The 18,229-nt window shown below is 43.6% G+C and overlaps 1 protein-coding gene across 1 annotated transcript; it reads left to right on the top strand.

The window, feature by feature from the left end:
• The first annotated feature begins 916 nt into the window (after positions 1-916).
• Positions 917-17,416, top strand: LOC110493720 (protocadherin Fat 4). The gene is made up of 30 exons (XM_021568138.3): positions 917-1,126; positions 1,979-2,044; positions 2,350-2,513; positions 2,768-2,812; positions 2,951-3,040; positions 3,172-3,261; positions 3,757-3,864; positions 3,961-4,074; positions 4,182-4,275; positions 5,612-5,724; positions 5,939-6,112; positions 6,354-6,482; positions 6,749-6,904; positions 7,067-7,247; positions 7,552-7,685; positions 7,774-8,721; positions 10,767-10,892; positions 11,329-11,574; positions 11,850-11,948; positions 12,135-12,307; positions 12,510-12,661; positions 12,790-13,097; positions 13,247-13,357; positions 13,479-13,670; positions 13,768-13,862; positions 14,012-14,173; positions 16,131-16,319; positions 16,515-16,592; positions 16,767-16,806; positions 16,895-17,416. The coding sequence occupies exons 1-30, from the start codon at positions 1,048-1,050 to the stop codon at positions 16,991-16,993; spliced, it is 4,755 nt and encodes a 1,584-aa protein (XP_021423813.3). The 5' UTR covers positions 917-1,047; the 3' UTR covers positions 16,994-17,416.
• The last annotated feature ends 813 nt before the right edge of the window (positions 17,417-18,229 follow it).

Below are 18,229 nucleotides of genomic sequence, written 5' to 3'. Positions count from 1 at the left end.
GTACCATTTGAAAGGAAACACTTTGAAGTTTGTGGAAATGTGAAAGGAATGTAGGAGAATAACACAATAGATCTGGTAAAAGATAATACAAAGAAGAAAAAAAACTTATTTTGTATTTATTTTTGTACCATCATCTTTGAAATGCAATAGAAAGGCCATAATGTATTATTCCAACCCAGGTACAATTTAGATTTTGGCCACTAGATGGCAGCAGTGAATATGCAACGTTTTAGACTGATCAAATGAACCATTGCATTTCTGTTTAACATATTGTATCAAGACTGCCCAAATGTGCCTAATTTGTTTATTCATAATTTTTAATGTTCAAAATTGTGCACTCTCATCAAACAATAGCATGGTATTCTTTCACTGTAATAGCTAAGCTTTCTGCCAATATCAGATATCTCTATGTCTAAACGCATTAGCCTACGTTAGCTCAACCGTCCTGTGGACAGGACACCGATCCCGAAGAAGTTTAAAACTATAAAGCACTCCCTTTCCTCTTACAAAGGAAATGAAACTTAGACTTCATACTATAACGTAGTGCCCTACCGATGTAGGATCTTAATTTGATCACTCTTTTGTTGCTGATAATTATCCTGCACAGCAGGGAATGCAAACTTGAAGTGTATTTGGCTTCTAAAGTTTGTAATTTGGACATTGATTTCAGAATTTATTTGCCCTGACGAAAAATGTATCAACCCCTAAAAAAAAATCCCTTAATTAATCCACATCATAATTCAACTTTCCTGTTGCTGTTGGATTATTTTCCTGCTGTAGCAAATTGGCTCAAATTAAGATCCTACATCTGTATGTGGCTGTTACAATGAATGCGCAACACATTCCATGGTGTTGTCAGTGCCCCTTGGACCTGTTTATATCCCTGTAGTCAGGCAGTAACACTTAATGGCAAGTCATAAATACATTGTAGGGTAAATAAAGTGGCCATTTCAATATTCCCTTTATTCAGGAAATCAGTCGGTCAAGCAGGTGCTGTGGACGGTACTGTAGCAGGGGGTAGAAAAGTAGGGACAATCACCATCCAATATGGGGTCTATACATTTTATGTGGATGTTACTCCTCTCAGGCTCTCTATGTGTTCATGATGTCATGGGCATCCCCATCAGTGAGTAAAGTTTGTTTGTGGCTACATTTTGAAGATTGGTATGATATCAATACGGTACATGGTTTGGGGAATACTGTATACAGTAGATTAATAGAAAATGGTTAAGATCAATTAGAAACATTAAATCGGTAATTGATTTGCCTTTGTATTTTGCTAAATGTATGCTCTTATATTATTTTACACATATAAGCTATTTATTAGATTATTATTATGTATTTTTGACACTTCATTTAGACATTAGTAAACAGAGGGGGAGACAGGCAAGTTGGAGTAACAGTAGGGAGGGTAAATGCGGGGAATGAACCAGTAGGGAGCGGCTTATATGTGGCTGGATCCGAGAGTGTTGCCATTAGACCATGACGCATAGATTGTTGTTACCTAATTACAGTGGTGATTTTAGCATGTCAATCTTGGTAGGGCGTCTCCCCGTAGATTTTGCAGGGATATAGTGTCCCCATGAGTGACAGAACACTGAGCCAATCATGGCGTAACTAGAGAACATTACCAACCCCTACGATTCGTATTTTCCGCTGGCTGCTCCACCACCACAGAAAGCACTGAGCTAGGCTGAAACACCTGCAATATGGAGCTGCCTTATTAAAAAAAAAAAAAAAAAAGAGACCATTTTTGTATGCAGGCTTTATTAAGAATGATTTTTTTTATTTTATTTTTTTACATTGTTTGCAAACTGATAGGCGACACGTATTAATGGCAAATTAACATGCAAAACAGGAGATATTGACACAACTCAAATAGAATTCACCAGAATCCTGATTAGATTGTCATTTGCTATTTCATGATGCTAAAGATCCACGTAAACAATACCATGTTTGCCCTAATGTTTATTTCTAGGTACATCAGTGAACTGTGCTGAAGGGTCAGACCTAACACTGGGAACTGTGGATGAGGAATATGAGGGTAATCAATGCAGTCATCCATTGCAGTCATCCATGCCATATCCATTCAAGTATTATATTTGTTCATGAGTCACCAAACCAGTTTGTCTTACTGGTATTTCTGTTAATAAACAATTACACAGGAAAAGAGAGATGCCTGGATGAGGGGAGAAAATTAGATTTATAGAATGGGTTCAGTCTTTTTTGTAACAACCTTTGTTACAATATATTGACTAATGGGGGGAAACATTCAACAACATTCAATAGAAATTGCTGGTACTATACATCACCCTAATGAATATTTGCCTCCCCCTGATGCTACAACAGGGGAAGTGGAAGTCCTCAACGAGATCCCCGTGGGTAATACCGTGAGGCTTGAGGCATATGTCTTTCCAGAACACATCCATTTTCTCGAGTTAATTTACACCCCTGGGAGTACAAATGCAACAGTCCGTACCAAGATGGCGCTGGATGCAGATCTGTTAACACAGGTGAGATGGTTATGGTGGCTCTACAACGTCTAGCTCTGGTCCAGGGTGTTGGTGCGCGTGCCTCTGCTAAACTCCTACAGTAGAGGAATGCGCAGTAGCGCTCTGGATCAGAGCTATACAACGTCATTCATGGTCAAGACGGTTCACTTTAGGTGTTCGCTTTTTTATTGACAAAATAGGCGAAGGCTAATTCCTGATGAACATGCTGCAAAGGGTTTTGAACTTTACAATTATCCCCCCTCTCTCTCTTGTAGACTGGCGGTCAACTTTGGTATTCTGTTGTGTGTGTGAATGGCGCGGTAAGTAAAATTGAAAGATTATAAACTAATGTTACAATGGTTAGTATGTATGCTGTATGCATATGATGGATTGTAACAATATATTGTAATGTATGAGAAGTGCATTTTGTTGACATAAAACTGTTATTATCTCTTCAGCTCGAAAATAAACGAAAACTTATCGTCACCGACCTAAATGACAACGCTCCAATATTTGAGCAAAAGGTGTACACGAAAACTATATCTGAGGTAAGGCTACATCAGTCTACAGAAGATAAGTTGGCAAAAACATAATACTCCTTCCTGTCTTACACCTTGCAATACAATGAGCCCCTATGGGTTGTTTACGTGGTTAACCATCATGTGTTTTGTCTCTCCAGATTCAGACAGTGAATACTGAGGTGATCAGAGTGAAAGCAGTGGATGCCGATATCAGCATAAACAACAACAGAATTACATACCGCATATTGGTGAGTCACACATGGGCCCGCATTCACCAAGAGTCCCAGAGCAGGAGTGCTGATATAGGATCAGTTTAGTCTTTCAGATAATAATAAATAAGAAGGGAGACCTGATCCTAGATCAGCAGTCCTACTCTGAGACGCCTGATACATTCAGGTCCTGGTCTATACTTTTTAATAAGTGTAACAGCAGTGGTTCTGTGACCACACCTGAGCTACATTTGCTCCCTTAGCTTAGAGGGATGGACAGGAGATCTGGGTTCGAATCCTTTTGGTCACATAAATTAGTCACAGCGAAGTGATCAATATGTCACATTCACCAAAGTAAACAGCTAGTCTAAACTGTCCATACAACTGTCTTACGAAAATATATACAGCTAAAATGTATGTCTATAATCTATAGCAGATATTGGATAGCCGAATGGAAATTATGACAGAACAGATTTATCTGATTCTTCCTCTGATACTGTTCCACAATGACTTTGGTCTTCCACCTTATTTAAGGACCCAGCACCCGCTGAATTTGAGGTCCGCAACGATGGGGCTGTACTGCTGAAGAGACCTCTGAACTACAACGTCGCCCAAAACTACAAATTCACAGTTGAGGCGCGGGTAGGTGATCTCACCATATCACACCCTACCACATTGGTCCAGAAATGGATATCTATGTTTATCTATTAATAATGCTTCTGGGATCCTTCCTTTTAGGATAATGGTGATCTCTTCGACACAGCAGACGTTGTTCTTGAGATTACGGACTTTGATAATCTGAATCCCTATTTCAATCACAGCCTTTACCAGGCTACCATACAGGAAGAACAAGTGAGTGTTATCATACCCATCAGACTACAAAATGTCATATATGTATCCTTAAAGCCACTGTGTTTCTATGGTTGTGATGTCTATTTAATACATCATCTTCTCTTTAGACAGGGCCTTTCCTCACCATCCAGCCAGAGGGCATAAAAGCACAAGATGGAGACACTGGCATTAATGTGGCTATAGTCTACAGCATCAGTTCAGGTAATCTGAGGCTTTTACCACAGGCTTGAACTACAACTCCCATCAGTCTTAGGATTTTTTGATGTTGATATGAAACAAGTACACTATATATACAAAAGTATGTTGACACCCATTCAAATTAGTCGATTTGCCTATTTCAGCCATACCCGTCGCTGACAGGTGTATAAACTCAAGCACACAGCCATGCAATCTCCATAGACAAATATTGCCAGTAGAATGGCCTTACTGAATAGATCAGTGGCTTAAAATGTGGCACCCTCATATGATGCCACCTTTCCAACAAGACAGTTCGTCCAGTTTCTGCCCTGCTACTGTAGAGCTGCCCCGGTCAACTGTAAGTGCTGTTATTGTGAAGTGGAAACATCTAGGAGCAACAACGGCTCAGGCGCAAAGTGGTAGGCCACACAAGCTCACAGAATTGGATTGCCGAGTACTGAAACACGTAAAAATCATCTATCGGTTTCAACACTCCCTACCGAGTTCCAAACTGCCTCTGAAAGTAACGTCAGCACAGTAACTGTTCGTTGGGAGCGTCATGAAATGGGTTTCCATGGCCAAGCCTAAGATCACCATGCACAATGCCAAGCGTCGGTTGGAGTGGTGTAATGCTCACCGCCATTGCACTCTGGAGCAGTGGAAACTCATTCTCTGGAATGAATCACGCTTCACCATTGGGCAGTCCGGCGGACAAATCTGGGTTTGGCGGATGCCAGGACAACGCTACCTGCCTCAATGCATAGTGCCAACTGTAAAGTTTGGTGGATAATAAATGGTCTGAGGCGGTCTTTCATTGTTTGGGCTAGGCCCCTTAGTTCCAGTGAAGGGAAATCTTAACGCTACAGCATACAATTACATTTTAGACGATTCTGTGCTTCCAACTTTGTGGCAACAATTTGGGGAAGGCCCTTTCCTGTTTCAGCATGACAATGCTCCCGTGCACAAAGTGAGGTCCATACAGAAATGGTTTGTCGATATCGGTGTGGAAGAACTTGACTGGTCTGCACAGAGCCCTGACTTCAACCCCATTGAACACTTTTGGGTTGAATTGAAAACGCAGACTGCGAGCCAGGCCCAACCTCACTAATGCTCGTGGCTGAATGGAAGCATGTCCCCGCAGCAATGTTCCAACATCTAGTGGAAAGCCTTCCCAGAAGGTGGTTATATTAATGCCCATGATTTTGTAATGAGATGTTCGTCGAGCAAGTGTCCACATACACTCCATGACCAAATGTATCTTTGCATATGGAAACCATCAGAATATCATATTTGCATGAAAACGTATGTATGAGGTTCTGTTCACATTGTGGTGGAATGTTGTTGTGTGACTTTACCTCAGTATCGCCAAGCAAGTATCTCAGTAACTTCAACATCGACACAAACAGTGGAGTCATCTCTGTGGTGACTGGGCTGGACAGAGAGGAGATATCCACAGTCACTGTCAATATCAAGGTATTGGGAATTGTAGCTATAGCATTCTAGAGTTTTACGATTACTCTAAATAAGTAAAACCGTACTTCTCTCAGTTCATTCTCAGTGTAGATTTATTCACAATCACAAGTGCATTAAGACAGTTAACATGGTATGGGCATCAGGAGGGCTGGTGACCGTTGTATACATCCCAAGTTATGGATGTCAAATATCAACATCTATCACTTCCTTCCAGGCATCTCAGCAGGATGACAGCCTAAAGTCCGCTGACGCTTTGGTGTCTGTTACAATCGAGGACGTCAATGACAACGCTCCGGAGTTTGACAAAGCTAGCTACTCTGTCGCAATATTGGAGAACTCTCAAAAAGACACAGTTGTTTTCAGAGTCACAATCACTGACCTGGACAAGGTAGGTACAGTGGCACCCAAAATGGGTGATGGATTTACACAAAAAGAGATGTATTTCACTACTCGAGTTATGAAGCGATGTCAATAAATGCATATATCAAAACAGTTTACACCTTGGTATCTTGAGTTGTGTCTGTTTCTACATGATCCAAATCATTTGTCACGCTTCATTTTATTTTTTCATTTTAAAACTTCATCCCCCCCCCCAAATTGGACATGAAACCATTTTGTCTTTGTCTCAGGGTGGATTTGTGGGAACGTTGCAGATCCTTCCGGAGTCTGTACCTTTCTCTATACTCTTGGATGGAACTGTCATAGTGAAGAGTTCAGCTGACCTGGACAGGGAGACTGTTGGAAACTTCCTCTTTCAGGTCAGACACTCTGAAACATAACAGTACTCAGACCTACAACTTTTATCCATTTAGCAGCTGACATAATCACAATAGCTAACAAATCAGCAAGGAACCTGTAAATATGTCTAAAAAGGTGCAAACTCCAGGTCTAATGGCACTTGGCAGTGCCCTGTACCATCTAATAAAACATGTCTTATCAAGAAATCTGTCCCAATGGGGAGTGCACACGTCAGTTGGTATGCTGTTGAACACCTTCCCATGTCTTCCCTACATCCAATATGAAGATTGAAGCACGGGAAAATGACCTGCCTAACCACGTTGTGTTGGCTGATGTGAACGTCACCCTCCTGGATGAGAATGACAACAGTCCTCAATTTAAGAGCTCCAGGTACGAGGGCAAGGTCTTCAAGAACCAAACAGTGGGGATGTTGGTTACCCAGGTGAGATGGCTTCTAACCTTGAACCTCAATTCGTCACTGTGTTTTGTTAAAGTGTTTTGTCAGAGCCATTTACAATGTGGGAAATACATGATAGCCATAGTAACACGATTGTAAAAAGAAAACAATGGTATTGCTTTGGTCACCACACCATGTGATTGGTAGGTTGAAGCAGCCGATCTGGATGCTGGTGCTAATGGACAGGTCAAGTACTCAATAGAGTTTGGGAACCTGGAAGGATATTTCTCCATCGACGAAAACACAGGCGAGATAAAACTGGAAAAAAACATTCCTCTGGAGGAGAACAAGGTCCTTCAGTTCCCTCTCTATGTGGCAGCAAGAGATGGTGAGTCTAGGTACAGTCTCTGTATAGAGAACTTGAAGGTAGTGTCATGTAAACTATTTTGTGGAGCGCAATGTAGTGCAGAATTAATCTGAGCGTAAAGTTGAGATATGTGAAAGAACACAAGCAACTCAAGCAAACATACCATAGTCTAGTAACCATAGTATATATACACTGTAGACTAAAATAATATGAGAGGAATAGTGTATATCTACAGGAGGCTAGTCGGTCAACAGCTGGAGATTTGGTTAAAAGTTCCCAAAGAAATTGCAGCCCAAAGTCACTGTTCTCCTCTCCCGTCCTGTAGGTGGCGTAATATCCCGTTCCTCCTCGGTGCTAGTGGAGATCCAGGCACCTGGAGATTCCAACCCCCAGTTCCTCTTGAACACTTACCGTGGGAGGATAGAGGAAGAGACGGATCCAGGGACGGTGATTGTCAAGGTGAACTTCCCCAGAACCACTAAATTCTACTTCATCTGAAAAAAACAACCAGATCGATCCTATAACATTTTTGTCACCCCATATACAGGTGACATTCCTAGCAGTAACTACAGTAGTTCCCGTGACGCTTCAGGTCCTGACAGACGCCGACAAGTTTGCCATCGACTCCAAAGGCGTTTTCACCTCCAAGGTCAAACTGGACTATGAGACCCAAAATAACTACTCAGTCCAGATCTCAATCTCGGATGGCACAAGCAGCGATGAGGCAACCGTTGTGGTGGAAGTGATTGACATCAATGACAACAGCCCCGTGTTTGACGCCAGCTCTGTGACACAACTGGTCCCTGAGGATACGGAGGTAGGGGCCAACCTCACTGCCATGACCGCCACGGACGCGGACAACGGCTTCAACAGGGAGCTCCGCTATGCCCTCCGGGGAGGCGAGGGGAAGTTCGCTATCGATCCCAAAATAGGGATGGTGTCCCTGGCTGGGGCGCTGGACAGAGAGACCAAAGCAGAGTTCACCCTGGAGGTGGTGGCTCAGGACCAAGGTCGTCCAGCTCTCTCCGCAACCGCCACTTTGCTCATTCAAGTATCTGACGTCAACGACAATGTTCCAAGTTTCTCCAAGACGGAATATGAGGTTGAGGTCTTAGAAACAGAGTCTGTGGGAACGACACTGGTCACACTAGAAGCGGTGGACCTTGACGAAGGCACAAACGGTGTAGTGACCTATAGTATATTTCTGCAAGACCCTCCCTCGACCGTGGCGTTCTTCCAGCTGGACTCGTCCACTGGGGAACTGCGGCTGGCGCAGGCCTTGGACTATGGAGCAGTGAAGGTGTACAACCTAATGGTACAGGCTGCAGATGGGGGGACCCCGTCCCTCATTGGGAATGGTTCAGTGGTGGTGAGGGTGAAAGATGTGAACAACAACCCGCCTCAGTTTAGCGCAGAGCGTTACGATGTCGCCGTCTCTGAGAACCTGGCCAGCGGAGCGGCTATCGTGACCCTGGAGGTCACCGATGAGGATGAGGTCAGAGAAATTAGACTGCCATTATCATCATGAGATCGATTATATTTCGTTATGATATAAACAATCTATAACATTACCATCTACATTGAGATCAGTGATATATCTGCACGATATGAAAAATATTGACTACGGTATATCGATTACAGTATAACAATGACGATATATCAACTACTATATATAATCAATGACAATATATACAGTACCAGTCAAAAAAATGTACACCTGCTCATTCAAGGGTTTTTCTTTATTTTTACTATTTTCTGCATTGTATAATAATAGTGAAGGCATCAAAACGATGAAATTACACGTATGGAATCATGTAGGAACCAAAAAAGTGTTAAACAAATCAAAATATATTTTATATTTGAGATTCTTCAAAGTAGCCATCCTTTCCCTTGATGACAGCTTTGCACATTCTTGGCATTCTCTCAACCAGCTTCACTTGGAATGCTTTTCCAACAGTCTTGAAGGAGTTCCCACATGTGCTGAGCACTTGTTGGCTGCTTTTCCTTCGATCTGCTGTCCAACTAATCCCAAGCCATCTCACAGGGTGGCAGGTAGCCTAGTGGTTAGAGCGTTGGACTAGTAACCGAAAGGTTGCAAGATTGAATCCCCGAGCCGACAAGGTAAAAATCTGTCGTTCTGCCCCTGAACAAGGCAGTTAACCCACTGTTCCTAGGCTGTAATTGTAAACAATACTTTGTTCTTAACTGACTTGCCTAGTTAAATAAAGGTTAAATAAAAAAAAAATAATGGGTTGAGGTCGGGTGATTGTGGAGGCCAGGTTATCTGATGAGGCACTCCATCACTCTCCTTCTTGGTCAAATAGCCCTTACACAGCCTGGAGGTGTGTTGGGTCATTGTCCTGTTGAAAAACAAATAATAATCCCACTAAGCACAAACCAGATGGGATGGCATATCGCTACAGAATGCTGTGGCACACTTGTGCCTTGAATTCTAAATAAATCCCAGACACTGTCAGCAGGAAAGCACCATCACACCTCCTCCTCCATGCTCCAAAGTGGGATCCACACATGCAGAGATCATCCGTTCCCCTCCGCTGCATCTCACAAAGACACGGTGGTTGGAACCAAAAATCTCAAATTTGGATCAAATCAAATGACAGATTTCCACCGGTCTAATGTCCATTGCTCATGTTTCTTGGACCATTGGTGTCCTTTAGTAGTGGTTTCTTTGCAGCAATTTGACAATGAAGGCTTGATACACGCAGTCTCTTCTGAACAATTGATGTTGAGATGTGTTTGTTACTTGAACTCTGTGAAGCATGTATTTGGGCTGCAATCTGAGGTGCAGTTATCTCTAATGAATTTGTCCTCTGCAGTAGAGGTAACTCGGTCTTCCTTTCCTGTGGCGGTCCTGATGAGAGAGTTTCATCATAGCGTTTGATGGTTTTTGAGACTGCACTTGAAGAAACTTTCTTTTCCGGATTGACTGACCTTCATGTCTTAAAGTAATGATGGACTGTAGTTTCTCTTTTCTTATTTGAGCTGTTCTTGCCATAATATTGACATGGTCTTTTACCAAATAGGGCTATCTTCTGTATGTCACAACACAACTGATTGTCTCAAACGCATTAGGAAGGAAATAAATTCCACAAATTAACAAGGCACACCTGTTAATTGAAATGCATTCCAGGTGACTACCTCATGAAGCTGGTTGACAGAATGCCAAGAGTGTGCAAAGCTGTAATCAAGGCAAAGGGTGGCTACTTTGAAGAATCTCAAATAGATTTAGATTTGTTTAAAAATGTTTTGCTTACTACATGATTCCATATGTGTTATTTCATAGTTTTGATGTCTTTACTATTATTCTACAATGTAGAACATTTTAAAAATACCGAAAAACCCTAGCATGAGTAGGTGTGTCCAAACTTTTGACTGGTACTGTATATCGATGACAATATATAAATGGTGTATTTCATGACGATTTTAACAATCTGAAAATATTTCAATACAACCATCCCACTAAAACATTAATGACTCATTTTGGAATGATAAACTGACACCATAATCTCTTCCTTTTAGGGTGGATTCTCGAATGGTGACTTCATATTTACCAGTGACACTTTCAACATAAATAAACAAGGTGTTGTTTCCCTGAAGAATGACGTCACCTTGGACAGAGAGACAAAGGATAACTATGTTTTACAGGTATACTACATCATGTCAACCGACATGTGCTTCATCTGCATTTCTCATAAGGTCTACACACAAATATAGGCCCCAATAACAGTTGGGTCTACTTCCATAAATGTAATCTATGTAGAGTGGGGAAACGTTTTCATATCTTAACGATGGGCAAGGACGCAACTGGGGGACAATCTATCTCTTCCTATCACCCGGACCTCAACCCCACCTGGACACCAAAGTGAACATTGTCTTGGCTCATGTTGTTAAGTCATATAGGTGATAAAAATGTACAACGTGGATAGGCAAAAGCAGGCTGATAATTTGACTTAAGATGCTCAGCGAGACCATGACGGTCAACAACGTTACACTTTGGAGTCAACAATTTCAACAAAATGACATGCTAAGGTTTGTCAACTACGTCAAGTGTTAAAAATCGTAACCCTCTCACTGTGTTCAGGTGGTGGCGGTGGACAAAGATGGCCTGAACGCCACAGCCCAGCTCAACATCACCGTTCTGGACTACAATGACAACACACCCCAGTTCCCTACTCTTCCAGACCCCATCCCTTTCCCTGAGGGGGAGTACTCTGACAAGTCTCCAGGAGAGGTGTACCGTATCCTTGCCACAGACTCAGATCTCGGCTCCAACGGAGAAGTCACCATCTCCATCTCCTCATCTGCCACGCCATTTCGCTTCAGGGAGGTGAGTCCAACCAAATAATGAAGCTCCTGGTGAACCTTCTTTACATAATACATTTTGTTAGATGAGAATTTGGATCTAGTGTACCAGGTTTGTTTACTGAGGTGTCAATCATTTTGATTAAGAAATGACCAAACACACACAAAAAAGCAGACGCTTTTGATGACCTCATCATTGGCAAACCATGTTTCTTCTCACGGCTTCTCATACTCACTTAATCATGAGCAATGTTGTTAGGGTAACACTGCGTATTTACACTAGTGTGTCTTGTGCTGAAGGATGGGATGCTACTGGTTGTGGGTCCTCTGGATCGGGAGACCAAGGACATCTATGAGCTGGTCATTGTGGCTACTGACAAGGGGACACCACAGAGACAGGTACTATATACAAACAGTGGCCTAATTTATAGGGTCCCTTCACCCTGAAATCAGTACGACATTACCATAGCAGTACCATATCATAACACTATACACCACAATACCATAACACACAATATCAAAGTTCTGTGCAGCCTGCCTTCTTACACACAGTTGGTTTGAACCATTCCAACCCCGCTTCACCAGAACATGACCAGCATCAGAGTGAGCGTGACAGATGTTAATGACAACACGCCGGTGTTCAGTGCCAGTACGTACACGAAGAGCATCCTGGTGAAGGACACCAAAGTGGGGGACGTGCTGTTGACCCTCTCTGCCACAGACAAGGACATGGACCTGAACGCACTCATCACCTACAGGTTAGCCATGCACTGCTGTCAAAACTCACACACACCTCTGTTGTACTTTCTACTCCCAGTCGTGCAGCCGATACTGTAGAGATGAGTTTCAAGTCCAAATTAAGGAATAAAATCGGCCTAAATGGATCCTTAACAATGTTGAAGAAATGCGTCTGTTCCTACACTGAGTTATGCGTCAAATGCTCCTCCTCTGGCTATCTAGTTTCTCCTCAGGCGCCTCCCCTCGCTTGGCCCTGAATGGTAGCACAGGAGATGTGACTGTGGTCTCTGACCTTTCGGATGTCATGGAGGACACACTGCTTGAACTCACTGCAATGGCAAAGGACAGCGGGATGCCTCCTCTGAACTCCACAGGTCAGGGATCGAGCATCGCAATTGGACGTGTGTTTTTGTAACGTTGGGTTAGAGTGTATTATTTCATATGTTAGTCTGAATAATGATGGATACTAAATCTGTGTGTGTTCTCTCTTTTCGCCTCATAGCCAATGTCCAGGTCTTCCTGATGACTGTCAGCCTTGGAGTGGACGTGGCCTTTGAGAACTCCTCCTACAACTTCAACGTTCCGGAGAACGAACCAAAAGGGAGACCCGTGGGGACAGTGAAGGCATCACCAGGGAGCCCCGTGTTTGTGGTTAATTATTTCCTGAACACGCACATGGACCTGTTCTCCGTCGATGCCCTAGGAGCCCTCACCACCAAAGAGCCGCTGGACAAAGAGACTGAGGAGTGGTACATCCTGGAGGTGGAGGCAGTGGACTCCAGGACTCCCCCTACTTCTGCCGTCGCAATGGTATGACTCATCCGGGTACCTGGCGACCAGATTTAGAGGACGTTTTAGAGGTGTTGCTTAGATGAAAATATCTCATCATATGGGGGAACAGATTTCGGATCACAAGTAATCTTTCGTCTCTCACTCTCTTCCCTCACTCTTCCTCTCAGGTCAGGGTACAGGTGGAAGATGTGAACGAGGCCCCAGAGTTCAAGGAAGAGACTTATGAAGCCAAGATCTTCAGCATTGCCCCATACAAATACCCTGTGGTCCAAGTTCAGGTAAGGGATGCAAAAGTGAACAGCGGGATAACCACTACATCCCTGGTGCCATGTCAAAGTTGACATATGTTCTCATCCAGCTCCTCCATCCTGACCCCCCACTCTTCGTCCCTCTCCCCAGGCCACAGACCCAGACAGTGGTGACAGCGGTCGTCTGGACTACAGTCTGACAGAGTCCAGCTCGTCTTTCGACGTGGACCGTTCCACAGGCCAGGTGTACGTGGTGTCAGCGGTGGGATTAGAAGGAAAGACAACCACCGTCCTGGTGAAGGCCACAGATCCTAAAGGACTCCATGCTACAACCAGGGTGGAGGTGAGTGGTGACAACAGTGTACTGTACATATGGTAACACACATGACTTAACACACTTGCAACAGTAGTTACAGTATGCTGCTCTATTCTGCCCCCAGGTGGACGTGCAGGGAAGTGCCAGTAATGATGTCGTAGTCATCTCCCTCAACCAGGCCACCAATGTTGTGGAGAAGAAGGTCCCTGAGATGGAAGAGTAAGATATTATAACTGATAAAGTTTTTGTACCACACAATATGAACCACACAAAAGTGTGGGGCTGTTAGACGGGATCCTTTTGCCCACTTTCAACACTCTCTCTTCCTCAGTCTTTTTCATATGCCTCTCGTTCTCTGTGTCTCTTAGGTCTTTAGGGCGAGTTCTGGGCTGGACCGTGAAGGTGATAGAGATTTCCAGCACCAGCAGAGGAGCTGTTGCGTCCCGGGAATCTGGGAGCGCCGCCAGGACGTACGTCAGCTTCATTGCCGTGAACAGCGGGGAAGTCATCCCTGCCAAAGACGTCAAAAGGTAAGATCAATGTGTTGTTGAAAATCACTTAATCCACAACAAAGTAGGCCATCCTATAATGAGAAAATCAAAGCCGTTGTTGGTTAAAGTTTAACTTTGAGGATGGCGAGTCTGGGGTTGGTCTCATTAAGGGAATTTTTGTGGAACATTCTTTAGTAGTTGAAATAGACATACAATGACTGGACGCAACATTGCTTCCACAATTTTCTATTCAGCACGATGAACATCCATGTCTGTTCTACACGATACAAATCTAATCGGAAAAATCTGCAATGTGACGTTGCATTCTTGAGAATAAGCCCCTAATGCGCAGACCTGCTGGCTGGTGTGTTTACGGACATATTCAATCAATCCTTATCCCAGTCTGCTGTTCCCACATGCTTCAAGAGGGCCACCATTGTCCCTGTTCCCAAGAAAGCTAAGGTAACTGAGCTAAACGACTACCGCCCCGTAGCACTCACTTCCGTCATCATGAAGTGCTTTGAGAGACTAGTCAAGGACCATATCACCTCCACCCTACCTGACACCCTAGACCCACTCCAATTTGCTTACCGCCCAAATAGGTCCACAGACAACGCAATCGCATCACACTGCCCTAACCCATCTGGACAAGAGGAACACCTATGTGACAATGCTGTTCATCGACTACAGCTCAGCATTTAACACCATAGTACCCTCCAAACTCATCATCAAGCTCGAGGCCCTGGGTCTCGACCCCGCCCTGTGCAACTGGGTACTAGACTTCCTGATGGGTCGCCCCCAGGTGGTGAGGGTAGGTAACAACATCTCCACCCCGCTGATCCTCAACACTGGGGCCCCACAAGGGTGCGTTATGAGCCCTCTCCTTTACTCTCTGTTCACCCACGACTGCATGGCCATGCACGCCTCCAACTCAATCATCAAGTTTGCGGACGACACTACAGTGGTAGGCTTGATTACCAACATCGACGAGATGGCCTACAGGGATGAGGTGAGGGCCCTCGGAGAGTAGTGTCAGGAAAATAACCTCACACTCAATGTCAACAAAACTAAGGAGATGATCGTGGACTTCAGGAAACAGCAGAGGGAGCACCCCCTATCCACATCGACAGGACAGAAGTGGAGAGGGTAGTAAGTTTTATCACGGACAAACTGAAATGGTCCACCCAAACAGACAGCGTGGTGAAGAAGGCACAGCAGCACCTCTTCAACCTCAGGAGGCTGAATAAATTTGTCTTGTCACCAAAAGCACTCAAACTTTTACAGATGCACAATCGAGAGCATCCTGTCGGGCTGTATCACCGCCTGGTACGGCAACTGCTCCGTCCACAACCGTAAGGCTCTCCAGAGGGTAGTGAGGTCTGCACAACGCATCACCGGAGTCAAACTACCTGCCCTCCAGGACACCTACACCACCCAATGTCACAGGAAGGCCATAACAATCATCAAGGGCAACAACCACCCGAGCCACTGCCTGTTCACGCCGCTATCACCCAGAAGGCGAGGTCAGTACAGGTGCAGGGACCGAGACTGAAAAACAGCTTATATCTCAAGGCCATCAGACTGTTAAACAGCCACCACTAACAGTGAGTGGCTGCTGCCAACATACTGACTCAACTCCAGCCACTTTAATAATGTAAAAATGTATGTAAAAATGTATTACTAGCCACTTAAAACAATGCCATCCTACATTACTCATCTCGTATGTATATACTCGATACCATCTACTGCATCTTGCCTATGCCGTTCTGTACCATCACTCATTCATTTATTTTTATGTACATATTCTTCATCCCTTTACACTTATGTGTATATGGTAGTTGTGGAATTGTTAGGTTAGATTACTCGTTGGTTATTACTGCAATGTCGGAACTAGAAGCACAAGCATTTTGCGCTATACTCACATTAACATCTGCTAACCATGTTTATGTGACAAATACACTTTGATTTAATGGCCGTTCTCTGATGTTGCCCACAGCAAGCTGCAGAGCGAGGCGGGCACGGTGAAGGCAGAGCTAGAGAAGGTGTTTGGGGCGGGGCTGGAGCATGTGATGGAGGAGGAGTCAGCCGACCCTGCCTCTGACCAGGTCATAGTCATCGTCCTGGGCGTCCTGTTCGGCCTGAGTCTGCTGGGATTGGTGGCGATGGTGACGTTCACCGTTATCAAGTGAGTAGCTCATTCATGTTTGCTTAGTGTGTGTTATTAGCATTAAGTTAAGATTAGCAAGAAATTACTTATGATAATGAATCTAGCCCTTGCCACTAGCCATAATTGCAATTATGACCCCCTTATCCCCCAAAATGACTATGATACAAATTATTCTAGGCTAACCACTGTTTCAACATCTCCATTTCTTTTCAGGTTCAGAAGGATGAAAGAACCCACAGAGGACTCCTGTAGGGAAAGCTTTGACATTGATAGGCGAAATGAATCTTACACGTAAAGTACTGTTTGAATATGCAATACATATGGCGTCTTAACGTTTGATTCATTTGAGACTGATTAAATGATGATGGGATGCAATTGAACGAGTAATATTTCAAATGAATACTTTCTCATTTTTAGACAGCTACTATGCAAGTTTTTTCTCATCCGCCTTTTCTTCTGCTTTAGAAATAGCGATATGAAGGCATCCGCAACAGGCTCACAACAGGTAAGAACCCAGAGGCCAAACACAGGCCGTTCAAATATACAGTGCGATTTGTTGGTCAAGGGCGATGATCCATGCTGTTGTTTTTTAGGGGCAACGGTCATGGAGAAAGAGTAAGACTTCACAGGAGGCAGAGCCAGAGTGTGACAGACAAGATGAAGATGGTGACAGCCATAACTTCTCTCTTTAGGTCCCACTGACAACTAAACACAAATAAAGCACACACAATGAATGTGCACCAGAGCAGTGAGACAGATGGAGCAACACTGCAATGAAGGAATGATTAGTTTACTCTGACTTATTGGTTGGCTAATGCACTAATGCTTTGACCGTCAATTGCCGGCTACAGTCTATGCTGCACTCATATTAGGAGCATTCCTCTGTAAAACAAACAAAGACCTTTGGCCAATAAATGTAAAAATAGAAAAGGCTATGATATGAATATGAACATTTTAGCACTAAGAATAGCACTTACTATGAATTATTTTATATGCTAATACATTGTTTCTGAGTGCTAATGATGGTATGTATGTATTTCCTCTGTCACCAAACATACCCGAACCAACTTTTCACTGCATTTAGGTTTAACTAATAAAAAAAGACATACCCTGGATAGAAAGTGTCTTATTTTTACCAACATTTCTCTATGCTAATGCTTAGACTCAAACCTTTAGAACTGGCTCGAGCTTGAGACAGACTCGTGTTCATTATGCACCAAACGGAAGAAAACAGATTGAAACGGGATTACCTGGACTTGTCCAATAAGACTCATTTTAGTTTTTTTTGCTATTGTACCATTACCATTGTAGGTCTGATGGATGGTGGGGTGTTTCCAAATACTTGTCCTGAAGGCAAGGGCGTAACTTTTTGTTAGAAATTGGAGGGGGCCAGGGTCAACACCCATCTAGGGGGGGGGGGGTCCGGGTGCATGTCCCCCCCGAAGGATTGTTTAAAAAAAATAGCTGTGAAATGATTGTTTCTGGTGAATATTTAAGGGAAAATAAACTGCCCTGATAATGTCTTCACTATACCCCAATCACAACTGACACACCAATATTTTTCTATATTACTGTTAAGAGTAAGAAGACAGTTTTAAAGTAAGTTACCACCACACCACTTCTTTAACTACATTTAAATGTCAAATCTATTTGTGTACCCTTCACCACGCTTGGCTAGTACTTGAATAATTTCTTATACACCGTGCTTAACTTGGACTGAAATAGGTGCCGGTACTCATTTTTTTCAGCTAATATTCAGTAAGACGAACAGGAGCTCAAGCAGTGTGAGGTGCCGGTACTCAGCTCCGGTGAGATCCTGCCAAAGTTGAGCACTACTTATTAGAGGTCGACCGATTAATCGGAATGGCCGATTAATTAGGGCCGATTTCAAGTTTTCATAACAATCGGAAATCGGTATTTTTGGACAC

Source organism: Oncorhynchus mykiss, chromosome 17, assembly GCF_057628025.1.
Source record: "Oncorhynchus mykiss isolate SJ-2025 chromosome 17, ASM5762802v1, whole genome shotgun sequence".
NCBI lineage: Eukaryota > Metazoa > Chordata > Actinopteri > Salmoniformes > Salmonidae > Oncorhynchus > Oncorhynchus mykiss.
Note: the sequence above shows the minus strand (reverse complement) of the source record. Positions and strands in the feature narration are given on the sequence as shown.